The 11,024-nt window shown below is 37.1% G+C and overlaps 2 protein-coding genes across 2 annotated transcripts; both read right to left on the reverse strand.

The window, feature by feature from the left end:
- Window positions 1-1,004: 1,004 nt before the first annotated feature.
- LOC147476637 (ABC transporter D family member 2, chloroplastic-like) lies at window positions 1,005-7,577 on the reverse strand. Its single transcript, XM_086584187.1, is given in 10 exon segments — window positions 1,005-1,519; window positions 2,858-3,127; window positions 3,220-3,507; window positions 3,582-3,820; window positions 4,280-4,508; window positions 5,047-5,141; window positions 5,144-5,210; window positions 5,317-5,643; window positions 7,123-7,190; window positions 7,267-7,577. Coding segments are annotated over 9 exon segments (1,635 nt in total). The 5' UTR covers window positions 7,538-7,577; the 3' UTR covers window positions 1,005-1,519; window positions 2,858-3,076.
- On the reverse strand, window positions 7,343-10,572 carry LOC147476638 (uncharacterized). The gene is made up of 2 exons (XM_086584188.1): window positions 9,827-10,572; window positions 7,343-7,480 (listed from the first exon to the last, which is right to left on the reverse strand). The coding sequence occupies exon 1, from the start codon at window positions 10,519-10,521 to the stop codon at window positions 9,850-9,852; it is 672 nt and encodes a 223-aa protein (XP_086440314.1). The 5' UTR covers window positions 10,522-10,572; the 3' UTR covers window positions 7,343-7,480; window positions 9,827-9,849.
- Between the last annotated feature and the right edge of the window lie 452 nt (window positions 10,573-11,024).

Below are 11,024 nucleotides of genomic sequence, written 5' to 3' on the forward strand. Positions count from 1 at the left end.
GATACAGACGGTTCAGTTTACACTTTTGAGTTTGAGTGCCCAACAGGTATCCAACTACTGAAAAAAAAAAAAGGGCGCTTTTACTTTCTGAACTAAAATGTTAATGTGGTATCACACAAGGAAAGCTTACAGAAGTACGCCACAATCAGCATTCAGAAAGTTCACAGCAACTTCTTCAGAAGAAGCAGAACTCATTGTAGCAGAGGTGGGGACTCTATTGGCTAAGGATCTCGGTGTTATGGGCTTATGGCAGTGGAGCTGAGGGTGATAACCAAAGTGTCATTAGAATGCTAAACTCTCCTTTACAGAATTGCAACTGGAACAATGTTTAAGATTTAATTTTAATTTGGAACAATGACTTTTATTCTGTCTAATTTGGAACAATGTTTAAGATTTAATTTTAATTGGGTACCTAGGACTTTTGTAGGGGGGCGCTCATGAGTTAGCCAGCTGGGCTATGAAACACATAGACATGAGTACCCTTCCAAGTTGTATTGCATATGCTAACGTAGAAACTATTACGCTATAAATAAAAGAGAACCAAAAAAGAGTACGAATATCCCCTGAGCCGATTTGCTCATGAACACTAAAAACTTAGAGAAATAAAGTTATATCTTATGAGAACGTTAAAAATGTTCGATGGAAAACACAACACAGACTCCGTATCAAGGGTCCTGTAAGTATAGAATCAAAGTGTATTACGATGATGAACTATATACCCTTCAAGCTAATGGCTAAAATGCCGAGGAAAAAATTGTAAAACAAAAATGGGTCTGAATTTTGTCTGGGACTGAATTACTAGGGCCACACAACCATAGAACTGAATCACTCCAAAATCGTTCCAGACTACTGCATTTTCGATGATGTTACCTCAAACGACGAAGTTGAGCTTAGCCAGAGCCAGTTTTTATCAAGTTCAAGCGTCTATCCACAAAGGTCCAACAAATTACACTAGAACGAGACATAGAAACTCTATACGAAATAGGCGACAACTCTATACGACAGATACAAAAATTTGAATAAGCAAATAATCAAAAGCTAGTTACTACAGCGATTCTCAAAATAGTGTAATTCTATAGATACACCAAATAAAATAAACAGTAACATATGAAGTGTGAGAAGCGGGGTTTGTCTTCCATAGTATTGAGAAATCAGTCACATTGGTCCGGAAGCAGTAATGAGGCAAGAAATGGAACCCATTTGAGCAATCAACATAATGCTGCTTCGTGCTCGAACTTTTCAAAGTTACAGATGCCAGCCACTTTATGACTCCAGGAAAACAGCCATAAGATATTTCTATATCTAGAGATCCCAGCTGTTCCAAAAGCTATAAGGTTGATTTCACAGACTTGTCGGTTACATTTTGATTAATGTCTTTGAGAAGCCAATTCTGTTGACTACTATCGTCATCCATTTTGGATATATGTAACTTCTTCCTGTGGTATTTCTCAAGGGTTCTTCGATGGCCAACACTGACATATGTTATCCCTGCTGCCTCAATCTGCTTGTATAGATGGGCCTGAAACCAGAAGTTCAACAATAAGAAGATAGAATCATCTAGTTTACATTTCTATTAATTCTTTTATCCTAAGTAAAGAACACACAATCTTATTTTCAACCCTGTATTTTTCCTTCCATTTGTAGCATTAGCAATCTACAAAATAAAAACTTCCATATATGTAAACAGTAGGGATTAATCTGTAACTTTACATATTCTTTAATTTCATCTCTAGGTATCAGTTGACATAAGCTATATGGAAAGAAAATTCGAAATGAGAACATATTGATCCATGAATCTAAAGGATGCTGATCTGACCAATCAAAATATTCAAGATATTATTGTATCTTAAAGCTGTGATGACAATTAGAACCAGCTCGTTTTAGATCTTAGATGTCCAGATGGTCACATCTCATCTCATAGTGTTTGTCACATTTACAAAAGGGTCGGTGCACTCAGGGAACATGCTGAACACAGGAATGAGATGAAACATCAAGGACATGAAGGAAAGGATGCACAGGAACTAGGGATGAAATAAAACGGAAGACATACATAAAGGTACATCAAACTAATTGCAAAATAAAGAACAGCAAACCAGTTAAATACTTTTACCATTGTAAAGTCAAAAGTGCATATGACTGACTTTTTTCCTCTCCTTTTTATTTCCCCCCTCAAGTAACATACTAACATGTCACATTTAGGGAAAATAAGTTGGCGATATTAGAAAACTGGTCATCGGCAACAAACTTGGACTGTTTCAGTTCAACTGCAAAAGTTGTCCTCAACAAGCAAATCCAACAATCCCATGATACCCTTTATTTTGGACCATAATCAATTTTCTCCTTGATAAACCCAATTCTAAGACGATTATATTTGTGCTGAAACCACAGTTTACTTTTTGTAAGTATGAATTTCAGAAAAACTAATACACTGTGCTACTCTTCAACCCCCTCACCCTAAGGTCCCTAATCATTGCCAGAAGGGTGAAATTAGTATCTCAACCATATCAACCGCTGAAAAGTCACAAATACTCCTACTCCTAATTTTTAATCCTTTTTGTTTGTGCTAGAGAATCCTATTCCCACTTGCTAAAGGTAAAGAACTATACCCTATCATTTAGGGTTTGCTGAGCTGTATGAATTTCAAGAGAATTAAGAAAGAAAACTAAGTTTGTTACAATATTTCAACAAATTAGTGATTAACAACTCAAACTAAAATGGACATGTAAGTGTACAATGAGTATGCTACACGGTAAACTACAAGTTCCTTTTTTTTTTTTTTTTTCAAATAAAAGAGCAGATAACACCCTCAGCTATTGTTCAAACACAAGCAGATGACAAAAACGATATCACTACATACCTCATTGGTTTCATCTAAAGCACTGGTGGATTCATCCAATAAAACCAATTTTGGCTTCAAGCAACAAACGTGCAAATGCAAGGCGTTGTTGCTCACCAAGGGAAAGAACGCTGGACCACTCATTTGTAGAATCAAGGCCATTAAAACGATATAGAATATAATCCAGACGGACATCAACTAGAACCTGGATAAGATCTTCGTCTTTGGGCTTCTTTAGCCCTATAGCCGCATTTTCCGAGCTTGGTTGCTGAGATAAGATAGACAGGGAATCTGGGAGTGGGTATGACCGTTGGTTGTCAGCATTAGCTCAAAACAGATTTTGGAATGGTACTATTTAGGAATATATACAGAAAGATGCATACCAGGAAGTTTGGTACTTTCGCAATGGGAAGTGAGCCCTCACTCCATGTAGGATAAAGCAATTGCTGCCGAAGTGTTCCCAAGACCATATATGGTCTTTGAGGGAGGAAAAATATTCCCTTAGCTCTTCTGTTTTCAGAAGATACTTCTTGAGGTCTGTCTGAAGAAATGGGCAGTTGTTGATCTTCAACATCTCTCATATAGAAAGTAATTGTCCCTCCCCCTGTATTCCAAAGACCAGCCATAGCTCTTAACAACGAAGTCTTCCCACTCCCACTGGGACCCATGACCTGTTAGAACCGTAACTTTATTAATACCTTTGCAGCAAATGGCAATATGAAGAAGAGATGGGAAGCTTACTGACCAGTAAGTTATCCTTCTTGTTGATCTCCAAGGATAAATCCTTTATTAGAGTACTTCGACTTTTCGGCGTTTGCAGTGTCAAATTCTCAATGTTTAGCAACTTATGACACTTTTCCAGAAGAAGAGATCCATTTGATTGAAGGTAAGAGGAACTCTGCACACTGCTATATACAACAGAAATTTTTTCTGATGCTTCAGTCTGCTGTTGAGAGCTGTCATCCAGTAGGTCATCAAATTCACCTGTATTTCGAGAAGATGGAGCTTAATAAATACTGAACTCGTAGACATCATGAGAAGCTATAGATCATATTAACAACACTATGAAATATAATCATCTAGTTCACGTTGACCGTGCATCCGAGAAAATGTGCTACTAATTGTCAGATCGTTTATAGCAAATATGTTTCTCTAAAGAACGGAGACCTCTTCTTTGTGACATAGAACAGTTCATTCACTCAAGATCAACAGAATTGGAGTTGGTATTGGTTTCACCTTATTAAGTATTTAGTATAAAAAACATATAATATAACTAAGTTACATTGACATGGATGTCTGTATCTGACACGGACACAAAGTGTCTGACACGGTAAAATATAAAAAATGGAGGTAAATCACATACCATATGTGTCCGACACGGATTATCTTTGAAATATGGCGTGTCCATGTTACATAGTAATATAAGAAAGAAGAATATATTACCTAGTCGATCAATAACAGCTGAAAAGGCACTTATTGCCTGAAATTGGTAAACTATGAGGGAAAAATCCCCCAGAATATGATTAAATGCTGAAACCGATTGATTTATGACCCCAAATTCAATTTTTCCAGAGAAATACATAGGAGCAACAACAGCAGCAGGAAGTATCTGAATCAGGTACCGATAGCCATTGGTGAAGAACTCCAAATTTCGGGAAGAAATCAACAGTTGCTGCAGATAACAGTAAACTAAAATAAGATTCTAAAAAGGAAAAAAATGGCAGTTTTAAGAACATATATCAATTTTTTTAAGAACATATATCATGTTGCAGCCATTTCGGAAGATGTCTGTAACACATGTCATTCGTAATGTCTGATAAGAGCATGAAATGTTTGAGATGAAACCACATGTCTATTCGCATGTTTAGACACAAAGAACACAGTGTCTAACAACAAACCATTGAGCATAAACATTTCTAATAGCAAACCGTGGTCCATGGCTATGTATAGCATTTCCATATATCACTGAATGGAGGAGGTGTCATACAAATCTTCCTTAAGGAAAAGTCTTGTTACCAAAAAAAAAAAACCCAACAACATAAGCAATGCACACTATTCCAACATTTAGTCTTATTATGTCAGAATAATTACTAGAGTGTCCTGCATCACAGAATATTATAGATTTATCCAAACTCGGCAAAAGGGATGATGTGCAGCAACAAAATCACAAACAATAGAATTACTTAACAAGAAAAAGGGGACCTCCATACACTTAGGTTTTCAAAAGCACTTTTGAAACGCTGCAACAGAAGCTGCATCTCATTTTCTTCCCCACCATAAAAGGCAATTGATTCAGCATTTTCTCAACACGTACGAGACCGTAACGAAAATCTGCTTCTTTCTTCTCTTGCAAGAAATTCAATGTTACTAAACCCTGAAAATAGAGGGAATTTTCTTTTGTTAATTTGGAATATAATGATTTTGCCAACAATGGCTTCACTATAGATTTAAATTTGGGTTCCAGAGAATAGCGAGATTACCCTTCCAAGATATACACTAATAGCTGTTCCACCAATAGAGTACGCAAGAAGTACACCAAATAGCGGAGGATAGATTCCATAGAGGATGTTACTAAAAGATATCAAGTCTATGGCAGCATTGAAGAATGTCAAAGAAAATGATAGCGCTGTTCCAGTAAAGGAACTTAGATCGTCAACAATCCGCTGGTCTGGATTATCGATCATTGATTGTGATTGGATCGTGTAAAATGTCTGATTCTTAAGGTAGCGTTCTATGTAGTAGCTCGTCATCCAAGAACGCCATCTTAAAGCAAGTGTTTCTCTTGCATAATCTCTCAAAACGAAAAACTGCACGTGGAAACATTAAAATTAACATAAATAATAAATCCTGACAGAGATTAAAAGGAGTCCTATTGAAACCTGGTGTAATTCAAACAACAAATACATTCATTAAACTCTATTTATTATCGGAAAAAAAAAATCATTAAACTCTACTCATAATACACTCTATAAACATTTCAAAAGACAACCAGACGCTTCAGGAGGGGAGAGGGGAGAGAAAAGTTGGATTACATATATATTGTAAACAACCAAGCTAAAAAGTGATTTATGATTTTAATTGTTAGTTGGCATATTCTTTATTGCTAGTATTGCCAATCTAATAGCCTAAGCTTGTGAGCTTCTCTGTCTTCTTGAATTTTAGAGAGAACGAAAAGAAGGCACTACTGGGACAATAGCTAGGAAATGGTCCTCCATTTGACAGAAAACACACTGTATCAACTAGACAGACTATAAAATTTGACCATCAACCGCGGATGACTTGGTGCCTTTGGTACTTGGACATGCTTTTGGATGTTTATGGATACAACATGTTACAAATAGCATATAAGTAGTAGACGTGCTTTTTAGGATTGAACTAAATGATACTTATGTTTTTCTCTTCAATGTCACCCGGAAAGAAATTCCTAAGGGTAGCTTGAAGGCTAATGGCAAATTGGCAATGTCATTATGTTTATTTTTCTATTTATTAATAGTGAGAGAAAATATATTATAAACCAGAAGGAGGTGAGAGCATACTCAAGATGAGCATAGGATGACGGACCACTAGTGTGAGACCAAGTTTTTGGGGACTTGTTCACAAGGATTTTGCTGTGATGGGAGGAGCTAGTTATATGGAAGATGAGTAATGAGAAGACTAGAAGGGATTGGTTTGATAGATGAGCTGACCCACTAAAGGTGGCTGCCTACGTATCCGTACAAGTGGAATCAAGTCCTTGTTTCATAGTTCATAAGTGTGAAGAATGTTCCTTACTTCCTTATATAGACCTACTGTCTTTACGGTTTCTTGCCTCTCTAATCTACTGTCGCATGGCCAGCGCTAGAGGGACCAAGATCTTCTACACTGAATACCCTCTTCGATCTATCTCAGATCTAGATAGGTATGCGTGCTGGACTCAAAGTCGCTTCTAACCGTCCCAGGAAATCCACTCCCGGACTGTGTGAGTCCTAGTGTCCATCTTAGCAAGGTCTACTGGTCTCTGATCCCGCTATAACAGATAGATATTCTGCTCGACCTACCCTTGATCCAGACCGTCTTGATTTATGCACACACAACTAGAAAAGAAAGAAGGCCTAATAACCTATTTACTCTTATTTATTAGAAAGATTAATGATTGGCAAAAAGTAATTAGTAAAACTTTATCTACAAAAGTAACAAATAAATAATTGCAGCAGTAGGGATGCTATGATAATATGGGTGGGCATTTAGGGGGGAGTTAAAAAGAAGGAAATACAATACCTAAAAGGGAAATGGAGCAATGTGCTCACCGGAATACCACCAGCAAATGCCCCCAAGTAATACAATAGCTGCTTCGAAAACTGTTCTTGATCCTTATCTACCAAAACAAAACAAATAAATAAACTTTAAAAAATAAAAAAAACAATTAATAAGAATATAATGATAATACTAACTGGCAAGGGCATTGTAGAAATCGCGACCGAGGAAACTAAAGCCGACACTTATTCCAGTAGTAGCTAAAGTAAGAGTGAAAAGAGCAGCAAGACGGAGCCTAGCTTGAGTTTGATCAGTAGAAGACCAATAAGGAGCTGCCACTTTCCAGAATCTTCTTAATAAAGTTGCCAAGTCTGGTCGTCTCTTTTCCACTTCCTTATTTTCTTCATAAGACTGCGAAGAAGAACATTTAATGAGACTCGAACAACTTCTTCTTCTTTGTAAAGGCATTGTAGCTAGAAATGAAGGATGACGTGACAAGGAGGTAAAGTAGGCTTTTGTTTACTACTATGCCGCGGCGAATATGTAGGTAGAGTGGCAGCGGATAACATCATTTTTTGCGTTCTTTCACCTGTAACTAACTGACTAACTAACACTATTTTATTTCGCGGGTTACTTTATTTTAGTATCGTGCTTGTAAATGACGGGATGGGTAGTTGGGACTTGGGATGTTGTGTGCCTCAGATCATTTATCCTCTTCGGTCAACTACAGTTCTGCCACTATATTTTGACTCAAAAGCTTATAACCCAATAACAAAAAGCCCATAAAGCTTGCTTGAAAAATAGGTGTCCAAAGTTTTAGAAAATGAATCAGTCATTGTGAGAAAACAGAGTGTAGTCAGTCACATTATAATGCTAGTTATTTAACAAGTTAATGAAAATGGGAAAATTTTAAAAATGAAGTTCTCTTGCATTACTTGTACATTCTGACACTCCACGCACCCCCTTTAACGGCAGGCCACATTGGGATATGCAACTACAAGAGATGGAACAGGAAAGAATCCTTAAAAGGTTAGCTGGCCCAATGGCACAAACGCCTACTAGGATGAGGCATAGCAGGAATTGAACCGACATCCAAGCAGGTTCAATAACTATTTCAAAGCCTTTGTACTAGAGTGCCTGTTCGCCCTGCTTTGGAGCCGCCCCTGATTCCCCACTCGGCCACTTATTCCACAACCACCCCCTACTCTTGGTTTGATCACTTGAGTAGGATCTAAAGCTAGCAATGTCATACTAAGTCTGCTTGTTTAGGCAAATTATTGACCTTGTCTTCTTTTCTGACCAAATATGCTAGATTTTTATTAATAAAACCCTCCTTCATCAAAAATTCTCATATTGCCTTAAAAGGCTAAAACAGAAGACAGCAAGAAAATACTCAAAATAGCAAGTGTCCACTTCACAATAGGGCACAGCCCAAAGCATTAAGGAACCCCTAACTTTGCATGGTCTGTGAGTTAGGACTTGGGAGTTTAAAGTGTCCAACTACTTAACATGTTCTTAGTAGTGTGTCTCATATCTGTTTGGATTAGTCAAAGAAGTGTTTTACGCATGGTTCAGTTTAGAGTGTCCAACTAACTGAACACTATGAACTCAAATGTTACTGTGCTATAACACAAGGAAAACTTGAAGAAGTAAGCATATCCTTAAGCTGCTTGACTCTCAGACACTAAAAACTTCAACAATAGAGTTCTACCTTAAGAAACATTAAGAGTATCTAAGGAAAAAACGGAACTCCTTTTTTTCATACTTCTGCATAAACCCAAGGATAGAGATGGGCAGAGAAATGTTTATAAGAAATCACTAATGGAGAATTTCGTGTCTAAAAAATTAAGCTCGAGGTGCCTCTGAACCTATTCAATATGAATCTCCTGATGAGGACTGAGGAGATTTAATCTACTAATTTCAAAACCTAAAACTCTCAAGACGAAGTTTATAGTGCCCACCTTCAGTCAAGATCCCAAACTCTCTTTCAAGATACCCAAACACCATCAAGAGCTCCAACATTTTTAATTTAGGTGTATCCCTGTTAATCACTGGTATCTAAGTAGGGGAGATATCATGTACTACCCTAAGCTTTTTGCTCTCACACACTATTGACTTCAAGAAATATACTATACTATCTTATTGAAGGTTAAGAATATCCAAGCCTCCAAGGGTATATACAACTCCTGATTCTAGATAAACCCAAGCACATAGAGAATGGAGATGGACAAAAGTTTGAAGGGAAAACTGATGGAGGATTTTGTGTCTAAAAGTTAAATGCGAGGTGCACCTGCTCAATTTCAATCTCCTGGGCGAGGAAATTGAATATACTAGTTTGAAAGCCAGAAATTCTAAAGAAGTAACTTTCTAGTACCCACCTGCAATCAAGATCCTAAGCTCTCTTTCAAGATTCACAAACACTATCAGGAACTCCAACATTTGTACCTCAGGGTACCCCCTCTTCCACACTTTCTAGATAACTCCTTGATATATGCTAATGTCTTAGGCCCTATTGTGCTAAGTTTCATTCCATTTCCTATACTATAAGCACAACAGAAGTGAATTCCAGCTAACCACATTCCACAGCAAGAGTTACATTCCAAATTTCACATTGCACATAGCCAAAGTAATAATAGACATTGCATATAATTATATAAATTAAACCAACCTCGGCATACATTACAGTGTAACTATAAATGCTCAGTCTAATAAACAACAAAATCCTAAAACCAGTAAAAACACGCAAAACACAATCACCTGAACAACGAATTCCACCCCGTCTACTTCTTCTTCTTTCTTAAAACAAAAACATCAGTCTCCTCATACGCATACTCCAAATGCAAATGCTCGTGAGGAATCTTCTCAACAACAAAAACATTCCCAACCAATTCCCAAAACAACCTATCAGCTTCAGGGGACCTTACCTGATATCCTAACAAAACAACACCATCTTCCGAAACAAGCATTTCCATAGTCGAAACAAGTGGGCCAACAATTTCCTCAATGTAAACAACATCAGCAGCAATAACAAAATCAAAAGGTGGGTGTAATGCATTAATCTGATTAACGTTGTTCCAATATAGTTGAGTTGATTTTAAGGTTTTGCCTAGAACTAGTTTGTTTTTTTTAAGGTTGCGCTTTAGTGCGGGCATTACTGGTGCAATGTCTGTTAGGATTATGTTTTCTAGGCCTAGTAAATATAAGCCCATACCTGCAGGCCCACAACCCGAGCCCAATTCGATACCCTTTTTGTTTGTAAAATTGAGGAGGTGGGTGTAGGGTGAAGTGGCGGCGTGTGCTGTTGTTGTTGACCAACGTTCGATGAATTTAACTAGGACTAGTGAACATGGCCAGACTGATGTGCCTACGTGCATTGAATGATTGTCTTGCTCGATTTGAAGGAGTTTCCTGTGGATTGGTAGTTCGATTATGGGGGAGTCTGAAAACTTCATTTTTTTACCTCTCTTTTCTCAAGTCAAACTTTTTTTTTTCCTCCCTCTGAATGGGGATCGGTTGGCGTTTTAAAAGGAAATTAAATTTCGAGCAATGGAACAAATATATGGTGAAATATCGTAAATTGTTTTTTATTTCAGGAATTAGTGTTGAAAGTTTCGGACAATAATGTCAAGGTTTAAAATACCAGGTATACTCAAATAACGATCATATTACAATTTTTACACTACACTAATTTGCAATTTTGCATAGAGAGTTCGATTAATGTTTTTTTTTTGCTCTTGATGTAGAGTGAAATTGTGAAAGTTTATTTTTTTGTCTTCAAGGAACGAAGTACTGGTGGTTTAAAATATAAATGAATTCCGACAATGGATTGAAATAATCGGGAAATAACTAGATTTTAAGATTATTATTGAAATTGTTGAGTTGAAATTTTCGTTTCATCCTATCTCCCCATTTAATAGCATTATAGCAATACCAAATCCCAATGGCGAAATATCCC

This window comes from Coptis chinensis, chromosome 9 (assembly GCF_015680905.1).
Source record: "Coptis chinensis isolate HL-2020 chromosome 9, ASM1568090v1, whole genome shotgun sequence".
Lineage (NCBI taxonomy): Eukaryota > Viridiplantae > Streptophyta > Magnoliopsida > Ranunculales > Ranunculaceae > Coptis > Coptis chinensis.